General features: G+C 41.3%; 1 protein-coding gene across 1 annotated transcript in view; it reads right to left on the bottom strand.

The window, feature by feature from the left end:
- The window catches only part of GRIP1 (glutamate receptor interacting protein 1), a 314,081-nt gene extending 312,806 nt beyond the window's left edge, over positions 1-1,275 (bottom strand). The window contains exon 1 of the mRNA XM_088054742.1: positions 1,142-1,275. Within this exon, the coding sequence (XP_087910868.1) occupies positions 1,142-1,196 (55 nt within the window). The 5' untranslated portion in view covers positions 1,197-1,275. The remainder of the gene's footprint in view (positions 1-1,141) is intronic.
- Positions 1,276-19,613: the final 18,338 nt, after the last annotated feature.

Here is a 19,613-nt window from a genome sequence, read left to right as displayed (position 1 = left end):
CATTCGTGACACAAAGAAATATGACCACAGATTTTAGTAATGATGTATTTACGAAGAGTAAAGACTCATAAGCTCGCTTTCCACAGCTGAAATACCTTGCACTTATTTCGGCAACTATTTTCATGATGTCATATGTTTGGGATGAACTTCCCATTAGAGATAGGATTTGCTAGTCAGAAGGGCAGCAGTTCTGCAAAAGACCTTCACCTCCAATACAAGGGAACAAGACTTCTTCCACACAGCAAACAGAACCTCCTCCTTTTTAATACTCGGTGAATTGTTGTTCCTAGCGGGAGAGCCAGCTATCCAACACGGCAGCAACCAAACCCAAATGTCCTGCCTCAGGTCGCCACACGCTACCACGGAACTAACCTGTAAATCAAAGGCATAATTCGACCGGCGTACCTGAGAGTTAATAATGCCCCAGCCTTTTTGTCTTTGACTCACAGGCTGAAGACGGAGCAAGGGACACACCACCCACCCACGACAGAAGCCTTCTCTGAGGAAGGGGCAAAGATACCATCTTACTATATTAAATAGATCGATTATTCTTAAAAGTGACCAGGAACCATCTCGCTTCCGACATCACCGACCCGTACGGCGGGGTTCGGGGACCCGAGGCCATCCCGGGACCGCTGTCGGGACCCGGGGCAGCTCCTGCGGGCACCGCTCGGCGCCGAGGCGCGATCGCTGCCGGTTCACCGGCGCCCACCGGGACAGACGGGACAGGTCCAGCAGCGGCCCGCGGCATAGCCACACGCGGGGAAGTTTCGCGAAGTCACTTCGGAGCTACCTTCCCAGCCCCCCGGCTCACACCCCCCCGGCTGGAAAAGCCCGGCCCGGGGCAACGCGGGCGGCAGCACCGCGGAGAAAAGTAAAGTTGCTGCTGAGGCCGGCCCGGCGCGGCCCCCGGCCCGGCGTGGGAGCCGCCCCCCGCAGCCCCCGCTCCCGCCGGCGGCGGAGCAAGATGGAAGGCGCGGGGCCGGCCGGCCGTCCGTCCCACCGCGGGGCGGCTGCAGCCGTGCCCGGCCTCGGGCTGCGGAGGGGGCACCCGGCGGGGCCGCAGACCCCGGCCCGCCCGCCCGCCTCGCCTTCCCTGGCGGGGGGGGGGCGGCCGGCGCCCCCGGGGCTCCGCGCTCACCTCGCTCCGGCTCGGCTTGCAAGCAGATGGGGATGTTCTTCTTCCAGCCCGGCATGGCTCCGCGCTGCCCGCTCAGCGTTGCTGCGGCGGCGACGGGGGGCGGCTCATGGCAGGGCGAGGCGGCGGCGACCCGCGCTCGGGGGAAGTCGGTGGCTCCGGCGGGCAGCGGCGGAGGGGCGGCGGCCGCGCGGTGGGAGGGAGAGAGAGGGCGGGGGAGGGGAGGCGGCGGAGCTCCGCCAGCCGGGGGACGGGAGGGAGGCAGGCGGGGAAGGAAGGCGCGGGCTCGCCCCGGTTCAGCCGGGGAGCGGAGGGGGTGGGCGGGGGGATTGTGGGAGGCAGAGGAGGCGCGGAGCGCTGCCCGGCGGCAGGTGGCCCGAGGCGGCGGCCGCACAATGGAGGGCGCGGGGCGGGCACGGCCGGGCCAGGTGGGGCGGGCGCGGCGCCCCTCGCCCGCCAGGTGCGGGCCGGGGCCCGGAGCGGCCCCACGCCGGGGGAGCGGGCCGGGGGCTGCGGCCGGGGCCGGGACTGCGGCCGTAGTTGTGGTTGTGGCCGTGACACTCCGTGAAACTCCGCACCTCTGCGAGGGTCTGAGTTTTGGCCCCCGCGCGGCCGAGCCGCCGGTCCCTCCGCTCGCTGCAGTCACTAGGGCTCGTCCCTTTCCCCCCGCAATTCCTGAGTGGCCACTTTCCCCGCACCCAGGTGTGCGAAAGCTGGGATACAAGGAGTTAAAACAGAGGCAAGCTCCCACGAAGGGCAGGGACGGGCCCCGATCAAATAAACCAGAATTTGCACCAGAAAGAGTCCAGGACCCGGTTGTGACAGGTCAAATTTCTGTCAGTATTACAGGCAGTTCCTTTTGACTAAAAGGCCTTAAATCTCACTACTAAAATTATTTCTGACACAGCCATGTCCTAACAGGAGACTAATGTTGTGATGATTAAATATTCCTTTTATTTTTTACAGAAAAGAAATTCAAAGTGGCAGGTTTGAATGTCATTTGAAAATAATGATAGCAATACAGATGAAGCTTTTTAATTTTCTGAGCCACTTTTGGGAGTGCACTCTTATAAGAGCTTCATCCTGCCTAACAATTATGTTGTGATTATTTTTATATTGTCTGTAACATCCTCACATTTATAGAAATTATCTAATTTTATGTAATCAAACAACTATATGTGAACCCTTTATTCAGAGGAAAATTTGAAGGGTTTAATTTCTGCTGTAAATACCATGACAGTTTCCTGACACAGCATTCTTCTGTGTTGACTTTGTGCCAGCATGTCAAGCAGAATGTGTCTTGGTACTCATGAAAACCCCTTGTTTAAAATCCCATTGATGAAAGCTGCAGCTCCTGGCTTTTCCTTGATTGCACTTGGGCTGCAGTCCTGTCATCAGCAATGCTGCAGGATCACTGAGCAGTACCAGTGATCCAAACAGAGGAGGCATATCCTGGATTTCGGTTGAATTAAGAGTATGGGATGAAGAGTTCCTTTTGTTGACAACACTCTTGCAGCCAGGTGATACCTGATCTAGACCAAAACCCAGCAACGTGCTGTTAACAAACCAAAAACGTTTTACCAAGTTACAAGTGTCAGACTGGATTTATGTCAGCTTTGAATCATGTGACTATTGATATTTTTGTTTCATTATTTGGGACGCTGAATTTGGACTTCCTGCATATTTGAACCACAGTTATATAGTCTTTTCTTTTAGAAGAGATATATTTATGCTAATCTTCTCCTTCCTTTCATAGTCCTTTTGCTTAAATAATGTTTGGGGTGTGTTGGGGGCGGTGTTATTGGTATTTCTGAAGAAAAATATGAGTGTGTATGTGAATTTCTAAGCACTATAAAATAAAGATTTCCAGCTAGATTCTTTGCTCACTCAGGGCAAAACATCCACACAATGCCTTTGGGGTGTTAAGGCAGAGAAAATGGAGAGAGAAGACTCTGCAGCTATTCAGCCCAGCAGGCACCAACACAAGGAGCAGGTGCAGAAAACTGTCCCAAGAGTTCCTGTAGAATATACAGCCAGGAACAGGTATAAAGGCAATAAAGTGTATAGAAATATAACTACTTTAAAAAGGAAATTACTTTGGCATTTACCTCTGCCATTTCTTAAAAGATGCCCGGATTTTCAAGGGCCATGGAATTAAATAAAACTCCAGATGATTGTGTCATGCATGTCCTAAATCTTTCATACTACCTCTGATGTCCACCTTTTACTCCTAACATTTCCATTATGAATGATAAAAATACAAACATTGAGCCTTAACACTGTAGTTCTGTAGTTCTGATCCTCCAGTTGATTTTTTTTGCCAGCACTGGAGTTCTGCAAAATTGCAGGTCAGAGGAATAAAGAAGTAGATTGCTCTACTCTTCAGTCCACAATAAGCCATTTTCTAGCTATTTTTTTATAGTGTCATCACTTTGAATGTGAATAAGAATTCCTTAGGACTGAATGTGGGATTTTTCAGGATTCTGCAGGAGTCATAAAATCCCAGCTGCTGGTTTGGATTTGCTCCAGAAATGTGTTTCAAAATGAGGGATAAATCCTACTTTTTCTAAATATCACTGGCTTCTCAGGAACAAATAGACTACATATTAAATAGTTGACAATACTTGCATCATTAAATAGAATATGTATGCTTCTCTCTGTCTTATGCAGGACTTTACAAATAAATCCTTTAAGGCAATGACGCTATAATTCCACATTTCTTTGCCATGGGAGAAGCTTGCATGGGTGCCTGGTTCAAGTTAATTTAATTGCTTTCTCTAACTCACATGAGCTGTTTTACACTGAACAACTATTTCTGCATATCCCAATGCTCCTAATAGAAGAAAGCAGCCACCTGATTTAGATGTGCATTTTATGGTGAATATATCACACAGGTAGCTATAAACTTCCTGACAATCTTCTGTCTACAGTTTTTTTTCCCAGAGAATTTTAAACTAATCCAATCTTGATTTTCAAGGAAGTACTCTTTCTTCTTATTTGATACTGCAACATGCAGGTCATGTGAAGCATGTACAACCCTAGAATTAATCAAAAGCAAAAGAAGTATCATATTCCTGAGGAAAGGTTTTATTCTATGAGCATTCTAAAGAAGAGATTATTTTTTTTTTTTAATTTCCTTTTTCTTACGCATTTCCTGAAAGTTAGGCAGGAGAAATAGGAAGACGGTGAGGCAGAGGATTCAGTTGCTGGAGGATTACAATGTTTCTCAGTAACTGGAGATTTGCACTATAAATTACCTCTAAGCTAGGAGAGATGCCTCAGCTTTTAGGTCTTCTAAACCTCTAGGTTTGTTTTGTTTTATTTTTTACTAAGTAACTGATATTTTTGTGTTTGCATACACATTTTTAACTACAAGGAGCTTTAGAAGGTGTGAAGGAAAATCTCTTCAGCAAATAAAAGTCAAAAATTACCTAAAATAACTTAAGATATTGCAACTTCTATGGGTTTCTGGATCAGAACTTCCATATCATTCTGATAAAAATATTTGAGCATACCACATTGTTGTTGATGGCTCTGTTGTATTTGGCTGTGCCATCTAGGGAGAAGGGTAAGTTCTGAATCTTTTAGGTGGACTGGTCACCAATGTGAACCTGAGGCTGTGTTATTGTATTCTTACTGTTACATAAATGTGTGCAAGTCACATTAAATGTGATGTGATTTCATTAAAAAACTGATATCAATCCTGCCAGAACTGAGCACTAGGCAGACCAGAGATGAACTCCATACAGCATCTTCGCTGCCCACTGCTCTTCTATTTTCTCTTTTGACATTTTCCTTCTATTAAAAAAATGTCTTATCTTAAAAGCTATTGTCACATTGCTGAACATCAGGTCAAAAAGTTCACAGATGAGACATAAGGAGTATACCAACAATTGATTTTTTTTTTTTTTTAATTTTTTTAGACATAGTTTGGGACTTTTCTTAACAAATGTTAAAAAAAAAGTAGTTGGACATCCTACCACAGAGTGGTAGCCAGTCTTCATCAGCCACAATGGAGAATATCCACCTTAGGCCAGTGCAGGAGACATGGTCCCTTTGGCTTGCTCTGTGTATGGTCCCATGAATCTCTTGCATTTTGGGGAGTCCAGCAGAGGAGGAGGATGTCTGAGCCTGCCTGTGGAAATGGGCCCATCAGGAAGTTAAAACTCAAGTTACCTGGTCTGTCAGTTCCAAAAAGATTTAGGAATCAGACAAAACGTGAGCACAGTTCATTTAGGGAAGTTGGCTACAGCCTTCAAATAAGCAAAAGGAGAAGGTGGGAGTTTGATGGACTGTGTTTGTGTGTTCAGGAGCCTGCAATCCACTGCTGCCCATGTTATGTACCTGTGTGACTTTGGATTTAGCTGTCTGGCGTTTTAAGGAGGCAGGAAGATTTTCTCTATTTCCCTTACAAGAAAACATTTTTAAGGTTTTATCTCATATCCTTGAACTACAGCAAACAAGCTCAGAGTTAGAAGAAGAGGATGTATATTCTTGGTCATTACAGCATCCTTGTGCCAAACAAACACAAATCCCACTAGACAGCAGACTTCTTGGGACTACCTACTTGCCTTTTCCTCTTTCTGTAACCTGCTCCAAGACAAAGAGACACCATTTCCCTGTGTGCTCAAGCTTTAAGATCTGAAGAGATATAGGTACCCAAGATCAAAATTTTGGGGATTGTGCACTGCTAAAATAAAATACTCTAATTAGTGCTTATAACTGTTTTGTTTGCACAAAAAATGAGTAGTGTAAATCAGCTGCAAAGTGCTACACAATTACCAATGTAATGAAAAAAGAAAATTACACGAATATTTAATACCCTGACTTAATGCTTCCTTTTTGTGATGATATTGAATTATAAATAACATAGAGCATTAAGTGATCACAACCCTCTGTACAGTCCTACTCAGGAGCACCAAGGTCCATGATACCCATCACTCAGGGCTCTGCCACCTGCCTGGAGGAAGGCTCCACAGAATTTAAGTTCTGCTTAATTTCTGTGGTCAGCGTAGGAAAGGCTTTCATTTTAATGCTTGGTTCTCCACATGGTCAAGCTGACTTTTACAGGAAAGAGATAAAGCCTACAGCAGAAAAGGAATGTAGTTTTGGGTACAACTCAGGGTGTCAAAAGCTCAGGATCAGCCTGCAGAAAAGAATGGGCATCCTGGGATGAGGAATGCTTAGGGAAAAGACTGAAGACAACCTGGAGGAAACAAATCCATGCCCTGTTAACTGCCATTCATGGTGTTTCTACTGCAGGCATTATGGACAATGATTTCTGATTACATTGTGACTAATGAGATTGTTATTGTCAAGGAAACTGCCTGTAATGAAATGGGATTTTGCTTTCAGATTTGAGAAGAGTTCACATGTTACCTTTTTCTCCCTCAGTCTTTCATGATCCACGGCAGATTTCATGGAGGGACAGGGAAAACAAGAGAGAGAGAGCAGATAAATAACTGACAATCTTTCCCTGACAATCCAAAATTAAGGATGTCAGGTAATCTGTGTGGTACACTTAGAAAGCTATTTTTCCTGGGGTCCTGGCTCTGCCTGTTCTCAGCATGCTGCTGGGTGAGGGCACAGGGGTTTAGAGGGTGCCAGTTTTGCTTTCAGCTCTCCTATGCTCCTTGTTCAGCAGCCTGTCAGGGTTCACCTCGGTGTCTCCAGAAGACACAGTAGCAGAGAACAGCCCATGCGAAACAATCTCTATTTGGCCCCTCAGATTCCTAAGGTACTTATAGTTTCTTCACGTGTCTTTCCTGCATATTTCATTTTGATGCCAGTCTGATGAGTTCTGATGAATGTATTTACTTACTTTTTCTGGCAAGCAACCTGCAGCCATGAATACTTTTAATGACACTCAGTGCACTTTGGGAAGTCCATTATCAGAAAGCCAGCTGCTATTTCAGGCACATTAGTTATACCCATTATCCACACACAGGCCATATGATTGATTGTCTCATGAATCCTCACTTGCCCAGGAATAATGACAGGCCAGTGCTGACCCAGTCATGGACTTAGAGCTATGAGGGGTAACCTCCTCTATTTGGCAACTGTTTCCACTTCAGGGCAGAAGTATCCCATTTCTGGTGGCCTAGGGCAGCTGGTGAAATCTATCTGCCTCCAGGGATGGAAGATGTGGAGACACTGCTTGTCACCCTTGTGCTCCACACTGGTACGATCCTACTTCTCTCGAATCTACCTTACAACTGAAGAGTTAATCTGTCCAGCATCCAGCATTTCACAGAACATCTGCCTGTTGTACAAACGCTTGGCAAGCGTAAAGGGAAGCTGGAATGAACAGCAGCAAGATGGAAGGAAGGAAAACAACCAGTGTGCGATCTCCAGAGTGCCTCAAGTAAGAGCTAAGTTAAAACTACTGACATTGCACAGGGACATGGACTTAGTGTTACTTGAAAACCTTAGAAATATCTGCAAGTTTTGAGATGTTACGGGCCCATCATCCCTAGCACCAAATCTTCAGAACTGTAGGGTGAGGGAGGAGTAGCCCCCAAAAAAGCCCCCAAAAGCGATGAGCAGAATCTGCACTGCGATGTGAGACTTGATGTTGTGCCAGAAGCAGACAAATTGGAACACGAAAGCACATGAAAGCACATAGCAATGTAGATGTGGTCCAACTGGCTTTCAAGACTGGGACCTCAGCTGCCTAGATGCATTTACAATTTCCAAGTTTTACCCTAAATCTTAAAGAAAAAGCTTTTATTTTCTATCTGCTTTGACAAACAGCCATAAAAAGCTGATACTCAGCTAGTGTGCCTATCAGAAAAATATTGGTCACACTTTTTCATTTTTTGAAATGAAGATTAAATTTAGTCTTTTAAGGAAATTCGGTACCATTAATGCAAATTTATGTGAATAACTCTATTATCTGTATCTCATATACACACAGAACATTGAGCTGATCAGAGAGAAGCTTTTTTAAAGGTACTTGAGATAATGTAATGATCTTAAAGAATGTGTTTGTAAGCCTTGCATCAGAAGAGGAAGAAAACCTGCAATTATACTTTCCAGCAGTAAAAAACTGTTACAGAAATTGTTTAAAACATTGAAAAAACATTAAGATTAGAGAGGCATAATAAGTATTTTATCACGAATTTTCTACAAAGAAGACATAGTGTTTAGGATCAACTCCTAGTCCTATTCAATGCTAACAGCCCTGATTCAGAGGAGGATGCACATATGACAAAATGGAACTTTAATGACATGGTTACTTCCACTAACAGAGTGAAAGGAGCTTTCCTGGATCAAGCAATCCAGCAGGTTCTGTGCAAATCAGTCCACACAGTGGCATGTATAGATTCATGCTCTTGCTCTAAAACTAATAGGGGAAGGTGTGGTATAGAATAAACTGGTATGAAATATCTGTATGTCTATTATGTATGTTCCTCCTGTGGCAAGGTGTAATTTCTTGATAATAAGCATAATCCAATTATTAATCTTTTTGTTGTCCATCAGCCATTAGTACTTACCTTGCCCTAACCATCCTTAACCATGCCTTAACCATGTCATTAAGCAGTGGCACTTCAGAGCTAAAAATAGCAGCATGTTTCAACTTAATGGTGAAGTCTCAGTACTACCAGGTAGTAGAGCAGTAGGGTTTTCTCAGACTTGGAAGGTTTTAAAAAAAGTCAAAAAATTTCCTTTTTTATGTTAAGTCATTGCACCTTTTTATATTTGTACATTGTCCTGTTCCCTTATAAATATATATATAAAATACAAGATGAATAGATATTTATAATAATCAGTTGGTAATGAGAATTTGAGTAGAACAGTTTATTTCTTAATAAAATACCCATTAAGGTCTTGTGTATTGCTTATATAGGCAAAACACTTACATGCACTTTTTTCATTAAATTTGTTTGACTGATTTACTTGCTGATCAGACTACTCAGAAAAGGAATGTAAGATTTCTGCTTCAGAATTAAGTCTCTTCTTATTTGACCAAGGTAAGCAATCATCCAAATGCACTTCAGAAGTACTTATTGTTGAATCCACTACATTTTACTTCCAGCACTCTCCTAATATAGAAATAATGACACTAATAACAATTAATAGTGGTACATTTATTAAGAGTTACATTTAAGGATCTTAAATGTCCTTTTCCTTAGCCTTGTCTTGGGCAATAAAATGTTCAGCTGTTGATATCAAGAATTTGTACATTCAATTATTCAATCTGCTTTACACTCATGCAAACATAATAAAGTTAACTGGACTGGAAAAAATTGGACCATTGATTGTCCCTGTTATGATGCGATTATTTTTAGCTTACTCCTTGATTTTTAAATATGTACTGGGAATACTGATTTTGCTACTTACCCCCTACTTGTAATCCCCCTTCCAAAAAACCTACAACACATATTGTACATACTTTATATTTGCTTTTATCTTATACTTTTAGGTGCCTCTTCATAATTAATAACAATTTCCATTTGCATAGAGAATCCAAAGCAGATCACAAACCATTGGGGTAGCTGTTTATAGTTAATAAAAGTTTAAAATATTGAATTTAAGGAGAATAAACTGAAACTGCCATTTTTTTCTTAAATGAAGGATGGGAAAACAAATTTAGAACTAAAAGCAGCTGTTGCCATGACACAGCCTAAATATTTAGGGGGAAAATACCATGAACATTAAAATAGCAGCATGTTTTTGAGAATCGTGAACTGTTGGGGCACAAACTTGATCATTTCTTTTAATGGAGACCAAGTTCTGGAAGTTCCCTCTGCAAAAAAGCTGGAGAATGTTTCCCAGCCTGCTGCTGAACAGAACTTTCCATGCTGGAGACTTTATTAAGAGTTGGACTAGAAAATTAGGAAATGTGAGATAATGAGAATTGAGTAACAGGTGTCTGTCAAAGAAAACAGCATCTCCATGGCAGACAATGCACACATGTCACTTTTAACCTTCTCTTGTATAATATAATAAGCAGGTTGATAGAAAATATTTTAATAAAAGACACTAACTAGTAATTTTCACTGTGATACAGCCTGAGGTTAGAGTGATATTATGCTACTTGAGAAAAAGCTTTTTATTTTTTAGCCTATTATTGCTTTGTCTCCTACAAGTTTCCTGCACAAAAATACCAGAAACTTTCTCAAAGCCTTTGTAACAATGAAGACTGACTCAAAAAAAAAAGAAAGTCCTTTGATGCCCATTTTTGACCCACAGAACAGATTACAGACACCAAGACAGTGTGATAGCAAGGTCTCGACAGCAAAGTAAAGCACTTGAAACAACACACAAACAATGGGATCTGCTGCCCTATAATGTGATAAAGTGGCTCATTATATAAAATCTAATAGAACCAGCTTTGAAATTGCAGCTAACCTTTTGTGTAGATCAACAAATTAGCTATTACAAGTAATTCAAATGCAATGTTTCAATCTACTCTAGTGGCTTAAAATGGATATTTACACTGATGTTTTCTGGGGGATAATAGCCCAGTTTAGCTTTACCAAAACCATAGCCTCTGAGGCCTCTGAAAGAAATCCAGTATTACAGTTCCCCATACTAGGGCTCCTAGGGAAGGAATGGTCTATGGGAGCATTTCTCCCAGCCTTTCACCCACCTGTGCCTTCCTTCTTAAGCCCTGTCCTGCAGGTCCCAGCAGGTAGAGGTCCAGAGTGGGACACAGAGCTGCCGCTCCTGATTCACCTCCTGGGGCTGCTGCAGCCTGTACATGATGGGGTCATTGCTTTCACAACCAGCCTTTACCTAAAGCTGGCCTGACAAGATCTGGAATATCTTCCAAGACACCTCCACGTGCTCACAGGTAGTACATGCCTTTTGCTTGGACAGCAGTCTTTTAATTCAAACTACACTGAGTGCAGACCTGTGCTTGTGTTCAGGTAAACACTCACAATGAGCCATGATACTGCCATGCTTTTTGCTCTAAAACATAAAATTCACAGGGGCAGCAAGAAGCAGCCACCACGGAGATGATCCTGGTGTGCTTACATGTCACCTTCTTATTCCTCCCAATCCAGCAAAACTCTCAGATGCTTCTTCAGGGTCTGAACAGGGAAGACTTGAAGCTCCCTCATACCTCCGAGGTAAAAAAACAAAAGCCTGAGTCAGTGGAAGTTATTATTAACAGAGTGAAACAACAGTAATGCTCCTGCTGTAGAAGGTCAAACACTTCCATGTGATTGCTGACTGTGTCAGCCCCCAGTGAACTGGGCACATGCTGACAATACCAAACCTAGCCCAGAGCTGCGAGGTAAGTGAACCACCCTGGAGTAGCAGCTAGCAGCAGGACCAGATGACAGTAACTAGTAGCACAGATTTGTTTCATACAGGATCAAAACCTACAGAAAAGTATGCACTGGGCATGAGGGAATTACTGTGTTCCCACTGCCTCTCCTCATCACACCTCTGCCAGTGATATTTGGACATCAGTTTTCAAGTTTGAACATCTCAGTCCAACTCTTCACAGCAGGTACTGTACAAAGACATTTATGGAGCATTTGTGGTCAGTGAGCAAATAATCACTGCTGAAATTTAAATATAGAATGTTCCAAAGGATATTGCTGCCCATGTTTGAAAACGGAGCACACAAGCTCACTGTAAATTTTCTGAGATTTTTCTCAGCTGAAGTTCTTGGATTTGCTTTACCCCAGTTGAAACTATAACAAGTGAATCTTTAAGGTGCTGCTGTAAAAGCACTAGTGACAACTGCTAGTTCACACAGGAACTGCAATTGCATGGAAGGAAAAAAAGTAAAGGAAAAAAGTAAACAAGTCAAGCATCATAAAGCAAGTTCAGTATGGTAAGGGTTTGGAGTAACCCTTTTATTCCATCTTCTTTTCTACATGCATCATTTTTCTTTGTGGTAGTCTATACCAGTTGTAGATTTTGGTTTTGAATCAAAGGCAGCTGGCAAAAAGTAAGTGCCTATTTTGCAAATGTGTCATTCATCAGTTGTTCTCATATTACTGGACCATACTACTGGACTTGTTTCAAGATACAGTGGAAAACACTTGTTTTACTTTGCTCACACCTCTCCTTTTGACATAGTGCACGAGGGTGGCAAGGAAGCATTCTGCTCACCATATCCTGCCAGCATTGCACTGGTTTCAGTGTGTGCTGCTCCCTTTGCAGAGAGATGAGTTTCCCTGCTCCTAAGGGCAATGAAATACTCTCTGGAGGGGAGGCTTCAAGAGCACATCAAGAGAGGGAATGTAGGGAAGCCGGCAAGGAGTAAGCCTGCAGACCCACCAAAACTTTGTGGGCTTTGTGGCAGGTCCCTAAGGGATACAGGTCTTGGAGGTTACTAAAACAAAGACTTATAGGGTTCAGAGGGGATTTTAAAGGTTTCCTTACAGCCCGGGATGTCTTTGCTGGACCAAAAGCAAGCCTGAAGGAAAAAATCTCACATTGCAAAAAAGTGTTTCACAGGAAAACTGCACCAACATTATGTCTAAGCCAACAGCTTGATATTTGGAATAATGTTTACAGCTTCTGCTCAAACAAAACACTGCATTAAAAAGCCAAAGCCCATTTTCATGCACTTGGATGTTTGCTTTCAAGAGAAAATGAAGACAGACCCACCCTGGACTTCTGACCACTTTAGAGTCATATTAAACTGCAAAGGAACAGTTTCCGGTACCCAGAAATTCTGTAAAAAGTGGTATAATTATTGAAATACATAATGAAATAAAATAAATCAGAAAATAAGATGCAAAACCATCTTGGAAAACTGTTGTTGCTGGAATTTTAGTTCTGAAGGTTTGATTTTCATACTGTAGTAAAATTTCTTTCAGAGTATTTCATCCCCAGGTGAAACTTGCAAAGTCTGGTTTCTGAGAAAGAAAAACAAGTTGTATTAAAGTTCTAACAAATGGTGAATTATGAACCCAAAGTGATTACAATTGTTTGTGGATAGGTGTATAATGTCATTGAATAGCTTGAAGGCAATAAGAATGATAATTTGTCTATGTCAGTGCATGAATACACAGGATTCTTCTCCACAGACTGCTGAAATACCAAGAGTATGTAATCACACCGGGAAAAATAAATTTTTCTCATATATTCTACATGAAATGTTGACATGTTTTCCTCCCTGCCAGAAAATGTTAGGGAGACAGAGCAAATATAGAACATTCACTGGGAAATTATTTTGCGTTTTGCAAAATGACAGGAAAGATATTCTTTCTGCATTACTTGAACAATAGGGAACATCTACTAGAAAATCTTATTAGTCAATGCATTTCATAAATGTCAAAACAATCATATTTTACATATTAGGCCTCTTTTACAAATATCATTTAATTGTATGAAAAATAGATAAATGAATACATTCCCTGTAACTGTATGCACACAAGTTTTCCTTAAATAAAGAAAATACTTCATAAGTTCTTTAAAATGTATCTACCTTCTTCTTAATGAACAAGTAACTGCATATCAGGAGTATAGAGTTTAGATGTTTCAGAGCCTGATATATTCGTATGTGAGTTTGTCCTGCAATAGTTGAACATATAAAGTACTTTTATAGAGAAAATTGAGGTGATTTCATACGGAAAACAGATTTTATGTCTTTAAACAGGAAAGGCAAAAGCACGTGGATTAATGAGTATGGTAACTAACTTTGAAAAGTAAGAGAAAAGAGGCTATTGTAGAGTGCTAAAGAGTTCAAGGGTGTTTAGGGATGTAATTCTGCCCTTCCACTTTTCTTCGTCCTCCCTTCTCCCATCTCTGTCTCCGAGGATGCGAGGATTCCCCACCCCTGTCCACCTCTGTCCTGCTCTGCCTCGCCTGCTGCAGGGAGCAATGTTCTTGTTGCTAACACTCCTCAGCTGCCTGAGGGCTGACAGAGGCACCTCACCAGCTGAGAAGGGAGGAGAAGGAGCAGAAGGAGGCAGAGAAACCTGGGAGAAGCTACTTTAATCTTCCCTCTCCTATTATCACACAAGACCTTCCCTTCTCCATAGGCTTGGCTCTGATGCTCAGCACAGCGTCGGTGCACTGGAGGCACTGGTGAAGGCTTTATTCAGCGTGACTGGATGAAGCAGGCAGCAAGCACACAGGTGCTCACCATGCCCAGGAGGTGTGTTTCATTCTCTTCATAGTCTGCCAGAAGAAACTGAAGGCCCCCCCAAAAGCCTCCTGTGAGACCTCTGTGACTAAAATAAACGAGCAACATAATCTTCCATAAATTCCAGTACATCAAAGAAATATTAGCACTGGGGCTCTGCATTTTTTCATTTGGAAGGAATTTGCCTAGGTTAAATATGGCCTGGATTTGTCAAAGCCTGACTTCTGTTCCTTGCTCTTGTGTAGATGTAAATTAAGCACAGTGTAAATCAAACACAATGTAAATTAAATACAAAGCTGCTGAATTAAAGTTTGCAGGTCGGGAATTATGCAATAGGGATTATAAAGCCAAACGAGTCTGTATGGAAAAAAAATGTGGAATGTTTATTTTCTTTTAAAATGGGAAGGTTAACTGCTGTTTAGTTATTCTTAAATCATACATTGTTCTATGACAGCTTCACTTCCAGACAGCTTGACTGGAGTTCTTCTGATCCACTCTGGGACTATGGGAATGCTTTCGGATTAACAATTCCATCACGGCACCTGAATACTGAATTACTGATTTTAGTACTCAGAATGGAAGAAAATATTACTGATATTTGGGGTAAAAATATGTCAAGGAGCACTTAATAAATACATCTTAAAATTTTTACATTACTAGACACACCACATGATATTTTGAAAATGGAATTTGACTTATTTCAAAGTTATTTATGGCTTCTTTTTGTTTCTCAGTTACAATTTCCAATTCCAGATACAACGATAACTTTGTAAGTAAGGCATGCCCTTAATTCATGTATACTGTTAGTGAATAATTTTCTGAATAGTGAAGTATGAATTTGCCTCTGAGGCTGCTTCTTTCAGGAGCTGTATCACATCTGATACCAGCAACAGGGTTTTCCACTCCTAAGGCAGAAAATGAATGCTCAGAATATACCAATCTCTCTTGGCTGAGAGCCACACTTTCAATTTATCAGGCGTGCTTTTCAGTAATGGGTTAACCCTTATAGACAGCTAATATTCACTCTGCTTTTGCTGAAATACATTTAAGATAAAATATTTATATCTCTCCACTGGAATAAGCATAAAAAAGGCAGGATTGTTCAAATTAATGGTCTAAAAGAGAAGTAAAAATGAAAGCCCAAAATAGGATAATAAAATACTTCTCAAATATATAGATATCCCAGAGAAAAATAATGAGTTTTTTTTTTTTCTATCTGACATTGATATGGAGGAAGATTTGGTATCACTGATCAGCAACAAGCTAGAAAATGTTGACAAGTGCAAAGTGACTCATGAGGCTCTGCATGGATTTAAAAGGGTAGATCATGCTTAGTAAAATAGATTTCATAAGAAGGAGGCACAGAAGTGTGTTTGTGTGTGCATGTGTGTGCTCATGTGCATGTGTATAGACACTCACATATATATATATACAAATATATATAGACACGTATGCATGCACACAAAAAATATTTATTTATATATATATATATATATATCTTAAAAGATAAAGTAACTTTTAGCCTAATTTTCCTGGTAAAGTTATTCTGAAGAACTCTTGACATTTTCATAAGTAATCACTTGAAGGAACAGGACAGACTCTCAGGGTATGGGGCTGCATTCAGGGAATGCTCATTGGAGAGTAATAAAAAAGTCTGAAGATCCCCAATACTCACAATGGCCACCTCACTATGATTCCCTGCCTTTAAAAGACAAAATATGTGATGGTCTCCATTAGCTACCCAGGTGTAAAATTAGTTGATACAGACTGTAGATGTTCCCAGAGCCATTTCCTTAATGAACTTTGAGTAAGAACAGGAGCTTTTCTTGTAATGTAAAACTGGTAAAAGTCTTCAACATGAATAAAATTGTCTGTACGCCTATCCTGCCCTGTGATGGGCACCACTTCCAACAAAGGGGCATCCACAGTTTCTCTGGGCAACCTGTTCTAGTGTCTCAGCACACAAACCAAAGTCTCAGTGTAGCTTAGTCTTAATGTAGCTTCCCTTTCCATCCAGGCCCAAACCTGTAGGATAAATGCAAGCAGAAAAGGGGATGGTCTTACCCTGAACAAAGATGGATCTTCCTCACAAATTTACACCTGTATAAAAAAGAAAGCCTGCTCCCACACATGTCTCATCATTGCAGATCATTGCTCCTGCAGTTTAGGGACTCACACCACTGTCCAGGCTTTGATGGTGACTCTTCCCTGCAAGAAGAAGCCCCATGATCAGGATATCCCAGTAGCACACTACAGTGCAAGTAAATAGCAGGCACAGCTGATTGCTTTCAGCTTCTATCATTCTCAGTTTCTGCTATGAAACACAACCACAGTTTTCCTGGGTGACCCATTCCCATACCTTACCACCACAAATTAGGATCTCAACATATTATTTGGGCTCAATGTGCCTTTCATTGTTAATGATTTCCAATTTGCCATGTGTCCAAAAGCAGGAAGTTCTTCTGACCTTTCCTCTCTTGAGCTTTTGTAAGGTCAAAAGAGAGAAGCCAGAAAAGACCTCCAAAAGACAAAGCAAACACTACACAGTAGGTGGATAGGCAGACAAAACAGATAGTTGGAGAGCTATATGTAGCTCAGGCAAGATCCACTCTTTCTAAACTCTTAGTCACTTCTGCAAAACATGCTTTGATCTTCTAACTGAATAGGTGCAAAAATATGACTAATATAAAATCTAAACCCTTATTGAAAAATAAAGCTATACAATTCCCAAGACAGCAGTTGCTGGGCAGTAAGTGGAAACACTGGAAAAAGTTCCTCTAAGCCCTTTTAGCAACACCATCAAAACAAAAGCATTAACCTAAAGGGTAGCCATATGTTAACCAACACTTCTCTGCCTCCTTAAAAAAAAATAAATCTGAAAGAATAAGTGAGAGTGGAATTTTGTGGCCTTCTTTTTGATGCTGGTTAACTTTTGGATGATTTTGTCATCTAACTGAAAAGATAAGAATGGAATAGTGGGAGAGAGAATAGTGGAAATGCAGTAGCATGTTTAATATAAGGTAAAATAATTAAGTTAATAGCAATTACTGTGTATGCTTCAAGCTGTGATCTAATCAGCTCTCACAACCTAAGCAAGACTGAGCTGCACTAGTACTTAAGGGAGAAATCCCACATGCTATTGAAAACACAGCTGATGATTCAATAGCTGCTAAGTCTCTCTTCTGATTCACTTAGGAAAAACAGATCACACCAAGGGTTTAGAAGGAACTTTATATTTACTACCAATTAGAATAATGGTATTAATATTAGAAAGGATATTTGTTTTCTTCTTGTCTACTACACTGCTTTCATAGTGTAGTAGTTTCATAGAAATATGGTATATACCTTCAAATTTCTACAGCATTTTAGAGGTACTATATAGCAGTTGTATTTTATGTCAGAAGCGGTTTCTATTTTAGGGCTGGACAAAGTGATTCTCACATAAATGCCATGAGCTTTACACACTTAACACACTTAAATAGTACTGTTTAAAATTTATAAGACTCCTATGAGACAGCAGCAAGGTCTTACCCAGAGTTCATGCAACCAGGATGAGAACATCCTAAGCAGACACTGAACAGCTGGGCCATGCATCAATAAATCACACGTAAAATCTGTATTCTTTTGGCTGGCAAATGAGCTGCATGGGAATGAGTTTCACCCTTAGATTCTAATGTCCTTTGGGAACCAGCTGAATAAAGTTTTAATGTTAACATATACTTTTAATATGATTAGAACAATACGAATGACCAGTTAGCGAAGTGTCATTAGAGACACCCAAGACACCATGGAAGAACATTTTGTGGGAACACAGACTACAAGTTTTGGGTCTTCTGTGGAGCATAATGTGCTGTTACATTGGAGAAGAGGTAATAATTCATTTTACATACTGGAGATAATGTGCTGAAGGGGAAATAAATGGACCACATCAGTTAAGTCTGCTACACAACGCAAGGAATTTTTAAAACCACGTGTCTTTGCTGAGAGGTAAAGCCCTCCTGGAATAAGTTCTACATCAGTTAACAACAGAAGATGAAATCTGGATGTAGCAAAGAAATTTTATTTAAAACACTAATGAAATACATTGTATAGTTTAATGTGAATGTGAGTTAATCAGTCTTTTGTGTATCCAGATATTGGAGTGGTGGCAAATATCTTATGAACAACTTAAGCAACCAGTGAATATATAAAAGTTTGTAGTTTGGCAGTAGAGCAATCTGTCTTGATTGCTTGAACCTATCAAGTCTATCTCACATATATGTATTATCAGAGTCCCTGAAGAAAAGAGGGATAGCTCGTATTTGAATTTTTTTACCTGCTTATTTTTAGACATGAAGGCCACATTTCTGGGGTATAGTGAAGTTAGAGTTTCTGGTGTATAATGAAGCACCTGAGTTAGATCCAACCTGAGCCAGCAGGTCCCCATGCCATAGCTTGGCACTATACAGAGCCAGCAGTTCAAGGCTCAGAGAAGTTCAGATGTGTTTCTGGAGCATAAATGCTCTGGGCAGTGCCATGCCAAAGCAGATACACATTTCCAGATCTGAACAGCTTCTGTGTGTTACTGCACAATAGACTCTTGTATTCCTCAACAGACTAACTCCAGGAAAGCCAGTCTGATGTCAATATGGCCAGAAATCTTAGTTTTATTACAACATGAGCCTTACTGATATTTATTACCAATTTCTCTGACAGAGAGTTGTGTGAAAGAGAAATGTAAATATATTTTCAAATGTGTTTTTTAAGGTATTCAATATGTACTTTCCAGTGTATTTTAATTTAGGATACAGTCTTTTAAATATATTGGGCAGTAGAGTTTAGTATTAAATTTGTGTTTTCTCTTACCATCAGACAAGTTAGGCAGTTAATTGTGCTTTCTATTGTAAGATTGACTGAAGAATAATATCCAGTCTTTAGATCCTGCAATCTATACTTGGTACTGAGGGTCTGAGGAGTCATATGGCAAAAAAAAACGACAGTCAAAAGTGGCTTATCAATCCCAATAAATATTTAGGACCAACTTGCCTTAGGGACGGCTCTAACTTGCATTAGCCAGTGCCTTGTCTGTGCACATTTGCCCATGCCCCATGTATGCTCAGTTGCCTTAAGGCCTGATTGTATTCCAGTGCATGCATTCAGGGCACTCTAAATCTGCGTGTTTCACAAGCTCTTTGACTGCATATTGCCAATTTTCTTGGAGAATGCAGTGCCTTGTTGTGACACCTACTCCTGGAGCTCTCCAGAACCTGGTGGTGTAATCCCAGTACGCTACAAAGCAGTAAAAGTGAGGCCCTAGCAATAAGTCTTGTGGAGAAATTCGGCTCCAGGTTATGACACCTAAAGACACATGCCTATTGTGATTGTCCACAGGCAAGCCATGTGTTTAAGCTGACATGACAAACCAATGTCTGATGA

Source organism: Pseudopodoces humilis, chromosome 5, assembly GCF_049639895.1.
Source record: "Pseudopodoces humilis isolate 2021_Gansu_Grassland_sample_001 chromosome 5, ASM4963989v1, whole genome shotgun sequence".
Classification (NCBI taxonomy): Eukaryota; Metazoa; Chordata; class Aves; order Passeriformes; family Paridae; genus Pseudopodoces; species Pseudopodoces humilis.
This window is presented reverse-complemented; position numbering and strand designations above follow the sequence as displayed.